The following is a 19,858-nucleotide window of genomic DNA, read 5'->3' as shown; positions in this document are numbered from 1 at the left end:
CCGCCCAGCCGAGGCGGAGACAACCACAGAGTGACTGCGGGATGGCAGAGCGCCCACACAGAGGGAGGGTATGCGGCTGCCATCTAATGGTAGAAAAAGAGTACAGCAGCTGGCGGTTGGTTTAGCGACCTCTCAGCACTTGTGTACAGAACAGTTTTGCTCTTAGCAGTAGAAGTGCAGCTCCGGACACAATGGAATTCTGCATGACATTTGCAGTTTGTTTTCTTATCTATTTGGCTACAACTGTGCAGAGCACATCTGCAAGACCGAGTAAGTATTAGATTATTGATTGGTGATTATTGTGATCCTATGGACTGATTACACATGATAAATATTGCCATTGTCTGAACATCAGTATTACCCCCAATTTTTGCTGTACTTTATCTGACAATGACTCCTTCATGGGGCGATGTAACCCAAATTTATTTTCCATGATGTTTTTAATAAGCAGCTTTATTTAACCACTTCAATACCGGCACTTATACACCTTCCTGCCCAGACCGATTTCCAGCTTTCCGCGCTCTCACGCTTTGAATGACAATTGCGCGGTCATGCTACACTGTACACAAACTACATTGTTATCATTTTGTTCCCACAAATAGAGCTTTATTTTGGTGGTATTTGATCGCCTCTGGGATTTTTATTTTCTGGTAAACAAATAAAAAAAAGACCAAAAACTTTGAAAAAATGTTTTTTTTTGTTTCTGTTACAAAACGTTGTAAATAAGTTTTCTCCTTCACTGATGGGGCTGCACTGACAGGCACTGATGGGCACCGATGAGGTGGCACTGATGATGGGCACTAATATGGGGCACTGATAGGCAGCATTGGTGGGCACTGATAGGTGGCACTGATATGCAGCACTCATGGGTACACATAGGTGGCACTGATGGGCACTGATAGGTGGCACTGATATGCAGCACTCATGGGTACACATAGGTGGCACTGATGGGCACTGATAGGTGGCACTGATATGCAGCACTCATGGGTACACATAGGTGGCACTGATAGGCAGCAAGGATGGGCACTGATAGGTGGCACGGATTGGCACTGTTCGGTGGCACTGATATACACTAATGGATGGTACTGATGGATGAAAATCAGTGCCAAACAATAATGCATGCCAGTCAGTGATGCCCATTGTGGACACTGATCAGCATCCATTGTGAGCACTGATTGGCATCCATTGTGGGCACTGATTGGCATCCCTGGTGGTCTAGGGTGGCATACCTGGTGGTGATATCCGTGGTGGTCTGGTGGCATCCCTGGTGATCCAGTGTGGGCATCCTCAGATAATCAATCAGCACAGACCCCCCCCCCCCCCCGTCAGTGGAGCTTCACAGCCAGTTACCTACTGTGCATGCGTGACCAGCAGCAGAGGAAGGAGGAGGAGGGCCGAGCTTTGCGGCGGTGCCGTCTCTAGAAGTGGGGAAGGGGACCTGTCAAAAACCGGTCCCCCTCCCCCCTGAAAGGTGCCAAATGTGGAACCAGAGGGGGGAGGGGGGAGAGACGAATGAGTGGAAGTTCCACTTTTGTGAAGAACTCAGCTTTAACCACTTGACTTCCAGAATATTTACCCCCCTCCCCCCCCCCCTTCGTGACAAGCCCATTTTTTGCGATACTTTAATTGACAATTGTGCAGTTGTGCGAAGCTGTTACAAAGTTTATGTCATTTTTTTCCCCACAAATAGAGCTTTCATTTTTGGGGTATTTGATCACCTCTGCGGTTTATTTTTTCTGCTATATACAAAAAATGATCGACAATTAAAAAATAAAAATATTTTTTACTTTCTGCTCTAAAACACATCCAATAAATAAAAAAAAAAAAAATCAGATTTCTTCATCAGTTTAGGCCAATATGTATTCTACTACATATTTTTGGTACAAAAATTCCCAATAAGCGTATATGAATTGGTTTGCACAAAAGTTATAGCAGCTACAAAATAGGGGATAGATTTATGGAATATATATTTATTAATTTCGTTATTTTTATTAGTAATGACGGCGATCAGCGACCTATAGCGGGACTGCAATATTGCAGCAGGCAAATTGGACACCTAACTGACTCTTTTGACACTTTTTGGGGACCAGTGATACCAATACAGCGATCAGTGCTAAAAAATATGCACTGTCACTGTACTAATGACACTGGGTGGGAATGGGTTAACATCAGGGACAATCAAAGGGTTAACTGTGTGACTAAAATGTGTTTTCTAACTCTTGGGGAGGTGCTTTTACTAGTGGAAGTCATTGATCGATGTTCCTGCTTTATAGGAATAAAGGATCTATGCCTTCTGTACCGACAGAACAGCAATCTGCCTTGTTTACATAATCAGATTGCCATTCTGCCTGTGTACAGAATGATCAGCGGGTGCCAGCTGTGATTCTACATTCCCGCCTGATACTTGGAAGCTCAGTATATATATGTGATCCTGCGCAGCGTAGCGCCCCTGCAGCAGTAAATGCGCTATAGGGAAATTGTAAAAATAATAAATGTGCATATTTTTGCAGGGGAAAAAAAAAGGGCAATTAAATATTTTTCCCTGCAGGAGCCTGGAAAGCATTGCATCCATGATCAGTGGATGAGGGGTGCAATGTCAGGCTTCTGCAGACAAGCCCTGCAGCTTTCTTTCATATTACATGTTCCACCCTTAGGCTCGATTCAGACTTTTTTTTTATGCAAAATGCAGCATTTTGCATGCAATAGAAGTCAATGGACCCTCATCCAAATCGCAAGTACTGCGATTTTACCGCAATTTGCACTTTGCGTTTTTTTTACACTGTATATAACCAGTTGCTAAGCAACCACAGTGTAAAAAAAACGCAAAACACGGCAAAATCGCTGTAAAAACGCGTGTCCAAAATTGCAGCAAGCACCGCAAAAAGTACTGCAGAAACGCTCAAAAGCAACATGCATAGATGTGAATCAAGCCTTAGTATTTTGCAAAAGGTGAAAACAGCACAGGAGAATGTTTACCTAGGGACACATATATTCAGCCTCTCGGCATTAAAGCCTACCCGCCAATAGGGATGAGCCGAACACCCCCCGGTTCGGTTCGCACCAGAACTTGCGAACGACCCCCGCGTTCGGCACGAACGTTAGAACCCCATTGAAGTCTATGGGACTCGAACGTTCGAATTGGAAAGTGCTAATTTTAACGGCTAATATGCAAGATAGTGTGCTAAAAAGGGTTTGGCGATCTGCCTCCTGCCTCAGGGGACATGGGTCACTGCAAAAAAAAGTTTTAAAAACTACCGTTTTGGCGGGAGCACTGATTTTAATGACGATTAAAGTGAAAAAAAAAAAGTGAAATATTCCTTTAAATATGGTGCCTGGGGGGTGTCTATAGTATGCCTGTGAAGTGCCACGTGTTTCCCGTGTTTAGAACAGTCCCTGCACAAAATGACATTAAACGGAAATAACACCATTTAAAACTGCTTGCGGTTTTAATGTTATATCTGGTTCCTGTAATATGGTTGAAAATCATTCAGAAAAATGGCATGGGTAGCCCTCCCTGCCCATTACCAGCCTATTTGGGTCTTGTACGCATATTAAGGGGAACCCCGTACCCATATTAAAAAAAGGAAATGCGTGTGGCCCCCAGGCCCTATATACTCAGAACAGCAGTATACAGGCGGTGCAAACAAGACAGGGACTGTGTAGGTTTGTTGTGTTAAGTTGAATCTGTTTGTCATTTTCAAGCGGTACATTTTTAAAGTGTAGCTCCAGTCAAAAAAAATATCTTTAAGCTTTTTGGAAAACATAGGGAAGGGTTATCACCCCTGTATAATTTGTTTTGTCGTCCATCTTTTTTCATCTCACTTGCTGTTGTCTCCTTCCGTTTGCAAGTAGGAGATGTTTGTAAATTGGATGTTTGAAAGTAGGGGCCAGCCCTATATGCTCTGCAGAAATGGCGGAACAAGGTGTTGGTTTTGCAACAACATTGTAAGCCCTCAAAGTGACTCTTGGTGGCCGCTGGAGCGCCCTGCTGTGAACGATTATATCAAGAATTGTAATTACATGCCATTGTTGAACAGTGGTAGAAAAATTGACCTTTGGTGGTTGTGGTGCTGGTGCCACAACACTATAAGTCCTCACAGTTACTCTGGGTGGGCACAGGAAGGGGCCCTCCTGTGAAATATTATATCAAGAATTGTAATTACATGTCCCTGTTAAACAGGGGCAGAAAAATTGGGCCTTAGGCACTGGTGCCATCACACTGCAACCTCTGCCATACACTCTAGTTTTATTGCAGGAATTAGCCCTGCTGCAAAGCATTGCATCAAAAATTGTACTTAAACGCCCCTGTTAAACAGGGGCAGAAAAATTGGGCCTTAGGCACTGGTGCCATCACACTGCAACCTCTGCCATACACTCTAGTTTTATTTCAGGAATTAGCCCTGCTGCAAAGCATTGCATCAAAAATTGTACTTAAACGCCCCTGTTAAACAGGGGCAGAAAAATTGGGCCTTAGGCACTGGTGCCATCACACTGCAACCTCTGCCATACACTCTAGTTTTTTTGCAGGAATTAGCCCTGCTGCAAAGCATTGCATCAAAAATTGTACTTAAACGCCCCTGTTAAACAGGGGCAGAAAAATTGGGCCTTAGGCACTGGTGCCATCACACTGCAACCTCTGCCATACACTCTAGTTTTTTTGCAGGAATTAGCCCTGCTGCAAAGCATTGCATCAAAAATTGTACTTAAACACCCCTGTTAAACAGGGGCAGAAAAATTGGGCTGCTGGCATCACCCAGAACCAAAAATGTTCTTCCAACATATCAGCGGAGGAGGAAGAGGATAGACAATCAACATAACAGGACAGTCACTCAGCATCAGCATAGGCAGTCTTGAAGGGATGTGGTATTTCAAAAAAAATTATTCGGTTACATCAGCTTCAGGTGCTTGGTAGCTGTGGGTGATCCAAGACTGATTCATCTTGATGAAGGTCAGTCGATCAACTGATTCGGTGGACAGGCGCACCCTGTGATCGGTAACGAAGCCACCAGCAGCACTGAAGGTGCGTTCCGAAAGAACGCTGGATGCAGGACAGGCCAGGAGCTCAATTGCATACTGTGCAAGCTCTGGCCAGTGATCCATCCTCAAGACCCAGTAAGCCAGAGGATTTTCAGTGGGAAAGGTGTCCAAGTCTGACCTTGCCCCTAGGTATTCCTGCACCATGTAAATTAGACGCTGGCGATGGGTGCTGGAACCAATCATACCTTGGGGCTGCGGACTAAAAAATTGTCTGAACGCATCAGTCAGACGGCCACCTTCTCCACCGCTCCTTCTGACTGATGCCTCAGCAACACGTTGTCCAGGACCAGGAGTTTGTGACCTCCCAGTCTCTGGGAACGCGTTGCACAGAGCTTTCTGCAAGGCCTCCCGGAGATGTCTCATCCTCTGCTCCCTCTGCGATGGCAAGATAAGGTCGGCAACCTTACCCTTGTACCGTGGATCAAGGAGAGTGGCCAGCCAGTAATGGTCCCTCTCCTTGATCCGAAGAATACGAGGATCCTTCCGCAGGCTTTGCAGGATCAGGGAGGCCATGCAGCGTAGGTTAGCTGAGGCATTCGGTCCGGAGTCCTCTGGGTCACTAAGGACAACATGATCCGCAGCTACCTCCTCCCAGCCACGTACAAGTCCACGTGTTTCTTGGGACTGTAAATCATCCCTATAAGACTGCTGCTGCTGAGGCTGAGTGCCAGCCTCCACCTCCATGCTGACACAATCATCCTCCTCCTCCTCTTCCTCCTCCTCACCCTCTTCCTGTGTGATGGGTGGCACAGCAGGAACACTGTCTGGATAAAGGGGGCCTTGAGAGGCAAGGAAGTCCTCCTCTTCCTGCCTCTGTTCTGCCTCAAGTGCCCTGTCCATTATTCCACGCAGCGTATGCTCCAAGAGGTGGACAAGAGGTATAGTGTCACTGATGCATGCACTGTCACTGCTCACCATCCTTGTGGCCTCCTCAAACGGTGACAGGACAGTGCATGCATCCCTGATCATGCCCCACTGGCGTGGTGAGAAAAAACCAAGCTCTCCTGACCCTGTCCTGGTGCCGTAGTCGCACAGGTACTCATTGATGGCCCTCTGCTGCGTGTGCAGCCGCTGCAGCATGGCCAATGTTGAGTTCCATCTGGTGGGCATGTCACATATAAGGCGGTTCTTGGGCAGGTTCAACTCCTTTTGGAGCTCAGCCAGCCGAGCACAGGCATTAAATGATCGGCGGAAATGCACACAGACTCTCCTGGCCTGTTTCAGGACATCCTGTAAGCCGGGGTACCTGCCCAAGAACCGCTGCACCACCAGGTTAAGGACGTGAGCTACACAGGGCACATGGGTCAGTTGTCCCTGTCGGAGGGCGGAGAGGAGGTTGGTGCCATTGTCGCAAACCACCATTCCTGGCTTAAGCTGGCGTGGCGTCAACCACCTCTCGGCCTGCCCCTGCAGAGCTGACAAAACATCCGCCCCAGTGTGGCTCCTGTCCCCCAAACAAACCAGCGCAAGCACGGCATGGCATCGTTTTGCCTGCGTACTTGCGTAGCCCCTGCAACGCCTACGGAGCACCGCTGGTTCTGAGGACAGAGCACTGGAAGAGGCCGTGGAGGAAGAAGAAGAGGAGGGGGTGGAGGAGAGAGGTGTGTCACAACCAATAGTAGCATTTTGGAGGCGTGGTGGCGGAACAACCTCCAATACTACTGCACCTTGTCCTGCATCCTTCCCAGCAGCCAGAAGAGTGACCCAATGGGCCGTGAAAGACAGGTAACGTCCCTGTCCATGCCTGCTGGACCATGAGTCAGCGGTAATATGCACCTTACCGCTGACCGCCCTGTCCAGCGAGGCAAGGACATTGCCTTCCACATGCCGGTAGAGAGCCGGAATTGCCTTCCGTGAGTAAAAGTGGCGTTTGGGGACCTGCCACTGAGGAAGCGCACATTGTACAAACTCACGGAAGGGGGCCGAATCTACCAACTGAAAAGGCAGCAGTTGAAGTGCTAGCAATTTAGCCAAGCTAGCATTCAACCGCTGGGCATGTGGATGGCTGGGAGTAAATTTCTTCCGCCGGTCCAGCAGCTGGGGCAGGGACATTTGTCTGCTATAATCGGACGTGGATGTACCACTAGCAGAGTTCCCGGAAGCACTTGGCTGTGACACACCTAATTCTACACCTTCATTCCTCTCAGAGCAGGTTTCAGAGAGGACTGAAGGTCTAGTGGGGTTGGAGATGCCAGCTGATGAGGAGCAAGGAGAGGTCCGCTTTGTTCTTTGGTGTGGGTCTTTGAGGTATGCTTGCCAACGAGCTGCATGGCAGGTCAACATATGTCTGGTCAAGCATGTGGTGCCCAAGCGGCTGATGTTTTGGCCACGTGAGATACGCTTGAGACATATGTTGCAAATAGCAGCGGTGCGATCTGATGCACTCGTCTCAAAAAAGGCCCACACCAAAGAACTTTTAGAATAACGCGCAGAGGAAGCGCTCTGCGCAGAGGAAGCGCTCTGCGCAGGCGGAGCTCTGCGGTGTGATTCAGTCGGTGTGCTGCCCCTAAGCTGGCCCCCGGAGGGCATCCTGCCTCGTTGGACATGTGCCTCCTCCTCCTCCTCCTCCTCCCTCCTTCCAGGCACCCACGTGGAGTCAGTGCCCTCATCATCCCCTCCCTCTTCATCGCTGTAGCAAACCTGGCAGTATGCTGCAGCTTGTGGAACATTACTGCCAGATTGCTGTCCTTCTTGAGCATCCCCTCTCTCTGTGCTCACGCTACTGCCTTCCTCTAGCTGAGTGTCATCATCAGAGCCCACCAAACACTGAGCATCCTCCTGGAGCATGTACCCAACACTGTGCTCAAAGAGTTCAGGAGACTCCTCAGGAGGACGTGGTGGGTCTAGGGAAGGAGTCACTGATGATGACATTGAGAGGAGGGACGACGATGTGTTGGCAGCTGCTTTTCTACTACCCTGAGACTGGGTGAGAGAGGATGAGGAGGATGAAGAGGGCTTGGTCATCCACTCTACCAAGTCGTTGGCATGTTGCGGTTCAACATGTCCAGCTGCAGAAAAGAAGGACAAGCATGTCCCATGGCCACGTGCTGATGACAATGCACCGCGTCCCCGACCAGCACTGTTGTCTCTAGACACAGAGCCTGCTTGCCCTCTTTTATCGGCTCGCGCCTGTCTGCCTCTCCTTGCTGGCCTTCCAGACATGGTAATGGCCTGAAGGGAGTTGGGTAAAACAGTAGTTGGGTAGTTTATATTGTGCTGGAGGCACACAACACCCACTAACTCCTGCAGATGCCTTTTTTATAGAACAGCAGAGTTAAAGGGGTATATACAGATGTATACTGTGCTGTGCTGGAAGCACACACAACTTCCAATAACTCCAGCAGATGCCAATCGGGCCCAAATACAGAACAGCTATGTAGGTGGATAATAGCGGTATGTACTGGGTACAGAGCAGGCACACAGCACACACTATCTCCTGAGTGACACTGCTGACTGCAAGCTCTATTGTTAAAGATGGACCACTAGCTATATAGGTGAGGTGAATATCACGGTGTATACTGCGGTCAGGGCACGCAGACAATAACAAGAAAACAGCAGAGTTAAAGGGGCATATACAGCTGTATACTGTGCTGTGCTGGAGGCACACACAACTTCCAATAACTCCAGCAAATGACAATCGGGCTCAAATAGAGAACAGCTATGTAGGTGTATATAGTGGTATGTACTGGGTACAGAGCACGCAGACAGCACGCACTAACACTACTGACTGCAAGCTCTATTATTAAAGCTAGATCACTAGCTATATAGGTGAGGTGAATATAGTGGTGTATACTGCGGTCAGGGCACAGACAGTAACCACTACACAAGAGCAAAATAGTAAATCAGCCAAAAACGATTGGTGTGTAACTGTGTTGAAGGTACACAGAACACCCACTGCTTCAGATGCTAACAAACACTACACGAGGCCGCCTGAAAGGCAGCTTTATATAGTGTGGGGTGTGCACTACACTGTCTGAGCTATGATTGGCCACAGGCAGGATGCCTGTGACCAACCATTGCTCTTCCCGCTACTGGCGCTGCGATTGGCCAAGCATGCGGGGTCACAGTGCATGCTTGGCCAATCGTGAGACAGCAATGCATTGCGCCATCGCAGTGCATTGTGGGCCACACGAATTTTGCCGCGAACGGCCCAAACGTTCGGAATTCGGCGAACGCACGAACGACCGATGTTCGAGTCGAACATGTGTTCGACTCGAACACGAAGCTCATCCCTACCCGCCAATCTTCCACACCCTTCTGTACAGTCTGTTCTTCGTCATACCCCCCACTCCTCTTCTGTACATACTGCTCACCGTCATACCCTCCAAACTCTTCTCCTGTACATACCGCTCACTATCATATCTTCCAGACTCCTCTCCTGTACACAATGCTCACTGTCATACCCTCCACACTTCTCTCCTGTACATACTGCTCACCGTCATCCCCCCCCCACTCCTCTTCTGTACATACTGCTCACCATCATACCCCCCCACTCCTCTTCTGTACATACTGCTCACCATCATACCCCCCCACTCCTCTTCTGTACATACTGCTCACCGTCATACCCCCCCACTCCTCTTCTGTACATACTGCTCACCGTCATACCCCCCCACTCCTCTTCTGTACATACTGCTCACCGTCATATACTCCACACTCCTTTCCTGTACATACTGCTCACCGTCACATCTTCCACACCCTTCTCCTGTACATTCTGTTCTTCGTCATACCCCCCACTCCTCTTCTGTACATACTGCTCACCGTCATACCCTCCAAACTCTTCTCCTGTACATACCGCTCACTATCATATCTTCCACATTCCTCTCCTGTACACAATGCTCACTGTCATACCCTCCACACTTCTCTCCTGTACATTCTGGTCACCATCATACCCCCCCACACTTCTCTCCTGTACATACTGCTCACCGTCATACCCCCCCCCCCCCACTCCTCTCCTGTACATACTGCTCACCGTCATACCCCCCCCCCCCCCCCACTCCTCTTCTGTACATACTGCTCACCGTCATATACTCCACACTCCTTTCCTGTACATACTGCTCACCGTCACATCTTCCACACCCTTCTCCTGTACATTCTGTTCTTCGTCATACCCCCCACTCCTCTTCTGTACATACTGCTCACCGTCATACCCTCCAAACTCTTCTCCTGTACATACCGCTTACTATCATATCTTCCACACTCCTCTCCTGTACATACTGCTCACTGTCATTCCTTCCACCTTCAGTGTACATACTTACTACCAGTGTGTTTTGATGTGTCAAAGGGCTTTGGACTTGTGTTTGATGACATTAGCCTGAGACACTTATGAGATCCCTCAGAATTCACTGACAGGAACATATGACCTGCAATTGTCTCTCTCATCTGCATTCAACAGCTTTTCTTTATAGCAAATGTATTTTAATTCTTCATTGCTTTCATTCAATTTTTTTTCTGTTCATCCGCAGGACAAAAAATTGCACCAAGAATAAGGCATTTTCCTGGTATTGAAAGGGGGACCCCCACCACAGAGGCAACAAATGTTTTTTATCTAACACCCCACATACAGGCTATCAACAGGAGTGATAGTAATTCTCCTAAGAAGAGTAAGTATTTGTTTAAAGGGATCTTTCTCTGTGCTATACATTTCTATGTGTAAACTTGACATACAGGACGGTATTGACACATCCTATTGGTTCTTTTTCTTTTATAAGAAACACATTACATTTTTAATTTTTCTGTTTTTTTTTGCACAGATGTCCGATTCTTTTCCAAGATCAAGGATTTTTTTGGAAAAAAGGCCAAAGAGAAACCAGTAACTATGGGACCACCAAGTAATTGTATTTCCATCTTTTTTATGTGCTGCATGTTTTGGGGCAAAAACCTGACATGCTGGATAATATTGACAAATCTCAATGATTCTTTTATCTTCTTCTGTGAAAATGTGTTCTAAATGTTGTTGTTGTTTTTTTTTTTTCTACAGGAAAGACCACTACTCCGAAACCAGTAGTCGTGATCAACCACAGTTTGTATTAATATATCTTCTATCTATCCATATATTTTTTGTCTGTGTGTGTCTCTGATGTAGAATATTTCCCACACTTCCTGTCTTGGTGACCACCATCACTGGGACAGGAAATTAAAGCGGGAGTTCCGCCGGGAGTTCCGCCGTTTTTTTTTTTTTTTTTTAAAAGCCAGCAGCTACAAATACTGCAGCTGCTGACTTTTAAAATAAGGACACTTACCCGCCCAGCGCGCCCGCGATGTCAGCACCCGAAGCCGATCTCTCGATCGCCTCTCGGGTGCTGCCGCCGCCATCTTGGGTATGGGAATCAGGAAGTGGAGCCTTGCGGCTTCATTTCCCGATTCCCTACTGCGCATGCGCGAGTCGCGCTGCGCAATAAGGATGGTCCCCGCTGCCTCTGGGATCTGTGTGTTTCCCAGCAGACAGCGGGGGACCTGCTGAAAGGGGCGTAGATTCTGCGGAAAGGGGCGTAGATTCTGCAGATATCTATGCCGGAAGTGGGTGCAGATACCTGTACTGTACAGGTACCTGCACCCCCCTGAAAGGTGCCAATTGTGGCGCCGGAGGGGGGGGAGGGTTCCAATGAGCGGAAGCTCCACTTTAGGGTGGAGCTCCCCTTTAAGAAAATCTGGCAGCAGTAAAAAAAAGGACACACACTGTAACATCGTATGGCTCTAGAATGAAATGAAAGGTTTTGACTGGAGTTTTTTTTATTGAAAAATCCCCAGTGTAAATCTGCTAAATACATTCTAGGTGCATCAAAAAACGAAAGGTGTACGAAGCTTAAAGTGGTTGTAAACCCTTTTTAAAAAATTCTGAAAAAAAAAATCCTGCAAGACAAAGACATAATGAGCTAGTATGCATAGCATACTAGCTCATTATGAATAACTTACCTGAGAACGAAGCCCCCCGAAGCGGTCTTCCTCTTCGCCGCTGCCATGGATCCCGGAGCGACTTCCGGGTCTTGCGGCTCCGGCGCTGTGATTCTCCAGAGCCGCGATGACGTCACTCCCGCGCATGCGCATGGGAGCCGACGCTCGCGGCTTATCGCCGCGATCTGCGGCCTGCCCCAGTGCGCCTGCGCATGCGCCGTAGACAGCGGTGGCTGTCTTCGGGCAAATATCTCCTAAACCATATAGGTTTAGGAGATATTTTTTGGACCTACAGGTAAGCCTTATCATAGGCTTACCTGTAGGTCAAAGTTGGTTGTAAGGGTTTACAACCACTTTAAGGCCTCATACACACTGGACTTTTTACAGCTGCTATTTTTGGCTTCAGGTGTTTTTTTCTACAGTCAGTAAACTCCCCAGCATGTTATCCTGTGCCCATTAAAAAAGCAAAGGAAGAGGCGCCTCTGGGTGTAGCGATAACTTACACTTTAATTATAAAAACTTATTTAATACAGGAAACTCACATTTTGTGGGGGAAGGCCATCAATACTACTTAATGGCTCATAGCTATAGTCAAAAATGAATATGTTATATTTTCTGTTAGTACTTTAATCTACGTTAAATCCTACATGTTTCAGCGTTTACGTTGAAGTTCTATACACTTTAATTATAAAAACGTAATTAACCACTTCAATACCGGGCACTTAAACACCTTCCTGCCCAGACCAATTTTGAGCTTTCAGCGCTGTCACACTTTGAATGACAATTGCGCGGTCATGCTACACTGTACCCAAATGAAATTTTTATATTGTTTTCCCACAAATAGAGCTTTTTTTTGGTGGTATTTGATCACCTCTACGGTTTTTATTTTTTGCTAAACAAAAAAATACCGAAAATTTTGAAAAAAAATGTTTTTTTTTTGTTTCAGTTTCAAAACTTTGTAAATAAGTACGTTTTCTACTTCACTGATGGGGCTACACTGATGGGCACTGATAAGGCGGCACTGATGGGCACCGATGAGGTGGCACCAATGAAGTGGCACTGATAAGGTGACATTGATGGACACTGATATGTGGCACTTATAGGCGGCACTGATGGGCACTGATAGACGGCACTGATGGGCACTGATAGGTGGCACTGATGGACGACACGGATGGGCACTGATAGGTAGCACAAATTGGCACTGATAGGCGGTACGGATGGGCATAGATAGGCAGTACAGATGGGCGCGGATGAGCATGGATAGGCGGCACAGATGGGCATGGATAGGCGACACAGATGGGCATGGATGGGCACTGATAGGCGGCACGGATGGGCACTGATAGGCAGCACAGATGGGCACTGATAGGCGGCATTGTATTGTTTTATACTGTACTAATGGATGCCAATCAGTGCCAAACAATAATGCATGACAATCAGTGATGCCCATTGTGGGCACTGATTGGCATCCATTGTGGGCACTGATTGGCATTCATTGTGGGCACTGACTGGAATCCCTGGTGGTCTAGGGTGGCATACCTTGTGCTGGGCATCCCTGGTGGTCTGATGGCGTCCCTGGTGGTGCAGTGTGGGCATCCTCAGGGGGGCTGCGCGCTGATAATCAATCAGCACAGACCCCCCCCCCCCGTCAGAGGAGCAGCCACTCACGGACGTGAGTGAGGAAAAGCCGATCACCGGCTCTTCCTATTTACACTGTGATCAGCCGTGATTGGACACGGCTGATCACGTGGTAAAGAGTCTCCGTCGCCCCCCCCCCCCCGGGGGCGCGCTGCGGCTCAAAATCCTGATCACATCATATGATGTCCGGTCATGATTTTGAAACCACTATGCCGCCGTGCTTTTGTTATAGGGCAGGTGGCAAGTGGTTAATACAGGCAACTCACATTTTGGATGTGATGTATGAGCATTCAGTCACTTTAAAAGCTGAGCATGGATGTGGTCATCTGATAGTCCGTCAAGCTGAGGCACTGTAGCTGCTAGCACAGATGACCGCCACTAGCGGCCAGAAAGTGGCACAGACGACCGCCACTAGCGGCCAGGAAGTGGCACAGATGCTGGCCATGGTGCGCAGTTCAAAGCAGAACGAAGTCTGGAGCGCAGGCGGAGAGAGATGACGTCATGAGGTGGGCGCGACCGGTTTCGTGAGCGTACAGGCTGAGATCGTTTGACAGCCATGCTCCTTCATCAAGCCTGGCCTTCCTGGCCGCTAGCGGCTACAGCGCCTCAGCTTGACAGACTATCAGATGACCACATCCATGCTCAGCTTTTAAAGTGACTGAATGCTCATGCATCACATCCAAAATGTGAGTTGCCTGTATTAAATACGTTTTTATAATTAAAGTGTATAGAACTTCAACGTAAACGCTGAAACATGTAGAACTTAACGTAGATTAAAGTACTAACAGAAAATATAACATATTCATTTTTGACTATAGCTATGAGCCATTAAGTAGTATTGATGGCCTTCTCCCCAGGCAACCCCAGTGGGATCTCTTTTGTTGACCAGGGGAGGCCCGTGATGTGTCATCTTGAGATAGCTCATAGACTCTCTTACGGAGTAAATAAGGATCTAACCTGTTGCTGACTCACTACTGGACTAACTATTATTAAAATTTATGCAAGAAACTTCACAGCTCCTGACCATAGTTCCCATAGTGACCACCTCTTCTTGATTTTTTCAAGGCAACCATCGCTGAATGCCATTATTATTTCATAACTACTATGTACAGTAGGCCCACTAATTTGAGTGTTTGTTCGATGGTTGGTATCTTGGTTGTTTTCCACAGCCTTGTAATTGACAGTCTAGCTGCCATGCACACAGACTTTTATCAGCATTTTTTGGCAGGGGCATTTTAAGGCTGGAAAAAACCCCAGAACTAGTGGGTTTGAAGGGGAGTTTTTCAGCTGTAAAAAAGCTCTAACTCTAAAAAAATCTGAAAAAAGTAGAAAAAAAAGCTGAAAAATGCTGCTATTCTGCGTTTATGAGCATTTTTAAACCATAAGCTTTTGTGGGAGTATAGTTTTGCCAAAAAAAGCTAAATAACACTAATGCAAAAACGCATTTATATTGCGGTATTCTACAGCTAAAGTTACTGCCGTTTTTATTCTTAAATTATTCTTTTATTCTTAAAATAACATTAGAGAGGGGCTTGTTCCACAGTTCCATTATATAGCATGCACTTCTTGTATTTTATGAAAGGGAGAATCATGCCGCGTACACACGACCGGACTTTCCGGCAGACTAGGTCCGACGGGATCAGTCCATCAGACAATCCGATCGTGTGGGCTAGTCCAATAGTTTTTCAAAAAAAATAATCTGATGGACCTAGAAATAGAACATGTTTCAAATCTATCCGATGGGCTCAATTCCAACAGACTAAAAATTAGGAAAACTGTTCGTCTGTGTGCTGGTACGACGGACCAAATAGGACGCAAGGGCAGCCATTGGCTACTGGCTACTGAACTTCCGTCTTTAGTCCCGTTTACGTCATCACGTTTAAAACAAACGGACTTTCGAAAGGACTTAGTCCTTTCTTGTGTGGCCAAGTCCGTTCGTTCAGAAAGTCCGTCGGAACTCCGCCGAAATTCCGTCGGGAAGACCGTCGGACCTAGTCTGCCGGAATGTCCTGTCGTGTGTACGCGGCATAAGACTTTTCAGTTTTATAATCCTAATCATATCCAGCCGTTTCTAAACTGGATTTGGATTTTCAGTTGGAAATATTGTTTCAGATTATATCCCTGTAGACATCGTGATTCAGTTTTCTTTATTTTTTCTTTTCTAGATGGGGTCCAGAGGAGAGTTGATGAAACTATAAAAAGGATTTCAGAGGAACCTTATGTTGCCACACTCAAAATTGTTGGCTTAATGGTTGGGGGATTGCTTGTTATCATCGGCATTATTGTGGTTTACTGGTATTGCTTCTTGGTAAGTATTAAGACTTAGGCCCCTTTTTCACACTGGGGCGGTGCGGGCTTCGGCGGTAAAGCTCTGCTATTTTTAGTGGCGGTCTGAAACCGAAAAAGGCTTAAAGCCGCCCGCAAAGCGCCGCTGCAGTGGCGGTATAGCCGCGCCGTCCCATTGATATCAATGGGTAGGAGCGGTGAATACACCGCTCCTTTCACCGCTCCAAAAATGTGGCTAGCAGGACTTTTTTCACCGCCTTGCTAGCGCGCCGCTTCAGTGTGAAAGCCCTCCGGCTTTCACACTGGAGTGAAAGGGGCTGTTTTTTTCAGGCGCTACACAGGCACTATTTTTAGCGCTGTAGCGCCTGAATACCGCCCCAGTGTGAAAGTGGCCTTAGCTAGCTATTATTAATAAACCTTCTAATTTATTACTGAGATGCAGACACCATAATAATATGGATGTCTTCTTTATTTGTTTACTGCATTTATTCCATTTGCTGCAGAGGAGGGTTAAAACACCTGGAGAGCCAGTTCTCTGCTCTGGAGCAGTGTGCAGGGGAATATGTCAGCAGATAGTGTCTCCAGAATGCTGCTGCAGCAAATAGAAAGTAAACACTTGAAAATGATATGCATATATTATGCAGCCTGACTGCATCACATTAATAAAAGCAGAAGGTTCAATTAGGCTTTCAAAACGTTTCCTTTGTATATATTATGGAACAGTTTACTGTTGAAATGACTAATAACTTTTTCTATTTCATTTATGTTATCAGCGATGCAAGAAACCTGAGGACTCTGGCTCAGATGACATGAGCCCACATTGGGGCAGCTCAGAGAATGGCAACACCGAATACTCCGACGACGAACAGAATGACTGGGATCAGGAATATTTGATGCAGAACGGTTTGAGTAATGCGTACCAGAATGGCTTGTACCAGGATGGTTCGTACCAGGATGGCACATACCAGAATGGCACATACCAGAATAGCACATACCAGGATGACTTGTACAAGGATGACTTGTACCAGGATGACTTGTACCAGGATGACTTGTACCAGGATGACTTGTACCAGGATAGCTTATACCAGGATGGCTCATACCAGGATGGCTCGTACCAGAATGGCTCATACCAGGATGGCACATACCAGAATGACACATACCAGGATGGCTCATACCAGATTGACATGGACCAGAATGGTTTAGACCAGAGTGGCTTAGCCCACAGCAGTTGGGACCAGAGCGGGTCAGGACAGAATGCCTGAACAGAGCAGCCCCTAATACAGCAACTCTGAACACAAAAGCTAATTTCTGAATCATTCAGAGCTTAACTGAATATATGCAGGGAGGAGGTAATATGTACAGGGGGGAGGTAATATGTATTAGGAGTAGGGGACATTGTGTACAGGAAGGGGGTGACATGTCCAAGAAGAGGATAATATGTGTAGGAAGGGGGTAATATGTACAGGGAGGGGATAATATGTACAGGGAGTGGGTACTGTGTACAGGAAGGAGAATATATGTGTAGGAAGGGGGTAATATGTACAGGGAGGAGGTAGTATATACAAGGAAGGGGGACTGTGTACAGGAAGTGGGTATTGTGTACAGGAAGGGGGTAATATGTACAGGGAGGGGGTAATATGTACAGGAGAGGGCATTGTGTATAGGGAGAGGGTATACCTCCCCCCAATCTATCTCTTTGCATCCCCTCTACTCCTCCCTTCTAACACACTGAAATATACTGTGTTTAACGGCACGTAATGCACAGAAATATACTGTGTTAAATGTACAGTAATGCAAAGAAATATACTGCGTTAAACATGCACTAACGCACTGAAACATACTGCATTAAACGTGCACTAACACACTGAAATATACTCCATTAACCACTTGCCGACCAGCGCACGACGATATACGTCGAAAGAATGGCACGGGCAGGCTTTCATTTAGTGAACACTGATCTCTGCTCCAATCACATGGAGCAGAGATCAGCGTCACTAGTTGCTAGGCAGTACATGTACGTCCCTTTAAATTTGCCGTCCTGCCATCGGGAGCGCGCGCTGGTCGGGACCCCCGGGAGTCCGGTCGCGGGACCCGCGGACTCGATCGCCGCGGGCATCCCCGCGATCGTCTCACGGAGCGGCCGAATGGAGAAGTGCCGTTGTAAACAACATTTCTCCATTCTGCCTAGCAACTAGTGACGCTGATCTCTGCTCCATGTGATTGGAGCAGAGATCAGTGTTCACTAAATGAAAGCCCAACCCCCCCACAGTTAGTAACACATCCCTAGGAACACTTAACCCCTACACTGCCACCCACTGGTTAACCCCTTCACTGTCAGTGTCATTTACACAGGAATCACTGCATTTATATAGCACTGATTGCTGTATAAATGACAATGGTCCCAAAAATGTGTCAAAAATGTCCGATGGGTCCCCCACAATGTCGCAGTCACAATAAAAATCGCTGATCGCCGCCATTACTAGTAAAAAAAATTATAATAAAAAATTATTAATAAAAATGCTATAAAACTATCCCTATTTTGTAAACGCTATAACTTTTGCGCAAACCAATCAATATTCGCTTATTGCGATTTTTTACCAAAAATATGTAGAAGAATACGTATCGGCCTAAACTGAGGGAAAAAATGTTTTTTTATATATTTTTGGGGGATATTTATTATAACAAAAAGTAAAAAATAATGCGTTTTTTTCAAAATTGTCGCTCTATTTTTGTTTATAGCGCAAAAAATAAAACCCGCAGGGGTGATCAAATACCACCAAAAGAAAGCTCTATTTGTGGGGAAAAAAGGACGTCAATTTTGTTTGGGAGCCACGTCGCACGACCGCGCAATTGTCAGTTAAAGCGACGCAGTGCCGAATCGCAAAAAGTGGTCTGGTCTTTGACCAGCAAAATGGTCCGGTCTGAAAGTGGTTAAATGCCACATAATACACTAAAATAATCTGCGTTAAAAAGGGGAGTACCCCTTTAAAGAGGATAGACAGCAAGACCTGTTCGCCCACAGTACGGTGAATTGTCTGGAGAAGAGAGAAAAATGGGCAAAAGAGGACCCATAAAAACAAAGAACACATTGCAGTACACAACTACTTCTCGCAGAAGATGAAGCTACACAGAAAAGGAGAATCTGCATCTCGTTCTGTCACGGTAGGATATGTTTGTCTGTCTTGCACCACAGCAGATAAGAAAATCAAAAACATTTTTTGTCTATGTTGTGTCTTACCTCATATAGAAAGACACATGCTCAAAAAATTTACTTTAGTTCTCTTCTGTGCAAAGGGCTAAAAAAAATTGTAGAACGTCCACTTTGGGACTGCACTACATGAGAATACAGTATTTGCTGTACATCTCTTCTATGATGTCCTGTCTGTGTGGGCAGTTTCGGCTGTAAAGTTTGGGAAGAGAGTGTACCCCTTTACAGCGGATAGGCAGTTCCTTGTTCTGACAGATACCCATCAAACAGGAACTGAGGAGAAATCTCCCAGATGAGGGCCGATGATAGGAAGTATGAAAATACAGGTTTCCCCTAGGGCTGGGACTTTAAAGGCAAAGATTGTGACAACAATATTCTAAAACTCAATTTCAATAGTATCAAAATAGGTAATGTACAAAAATATAACAAAATACATATAAAAGCAGTTAGAACTAGAGATGCTAGACTAACATAGGAGGAATAACAGCATCATATCACGTATATGAATTGACATGAAATAAAGATGTTGTCCGAAAATGATACTGGTTGCATGGACAATTTCTACGCATTTTGGAGTAAATTGGACTCCTTCTTCAGGGATAGTCCGTTATGCAATTTAGTACAGCTTATAATGTAAAAAATATAAAGAAACATATACATCCATTGAACACTAGATGGCAGCAAAGTTGACAGTGAGAAGCACTGGTCTTCAGTTCCGATTCTTACAGAGCTAACAGTCCCATGGATGGAAACCAACGGACACTAGAGTAGTAGACAAGGAATGAATGGCAAGAGGATCAA

General features: G+C 46.4%; 1 protein-coding gene across 1 annotated transcript; it reads left to right on the top strand.

Annotated features, from left to right (window-relative positions):
- Window positions 1–155: 155 nt before the first annotated feature.
- Window positions 156–19,594, top strand: LOC143933649 (uncharacterized). The gene is made up of 6 exons (XM_077456601.1): window positions 156–270; window positions 10,500–10,637; window positions 10,788–10,865; window positions 11,015–11,056; window positions 15,729–15,871; window positions 16,623–19,594. The coding sequence occupies exons 1-6, from the start codon at window positions 192–194 to the stop codon at window positions 17,109–17,111; spliced, it is 969 nt and encodes a 322-aa protein (XP_077312727.1). The 5' UTR covers window positions 156–191; the 3' UTR covers window positions 17,112–19,594.
- The last annotated feature ends 264 nt before the right edge of the window (window positions 19,595–19,858 follow it).

The sequence above is a fragment of the Lithobates pipiens genome, unplaced genomic scaffold, assembly GCF_037356315.1.
Source record: "Lithobates pipiens isolate NorthernLeopardFrog02 unplaced genomic scaffold, aLitPip1_a1.2 Scaffold_27, whole genome shotgun sequence".
NCBI lineage: Eukaryota > Metazoa > Chordata > Amphibia > Anura > Ranidae > Lithobates > Lithobates pipiens.
The sequence above is the reverse complement of the archived record's forward strand: the minus strand, read 5'-3'. Positions and strand labels throughout refer to the sequence as shown.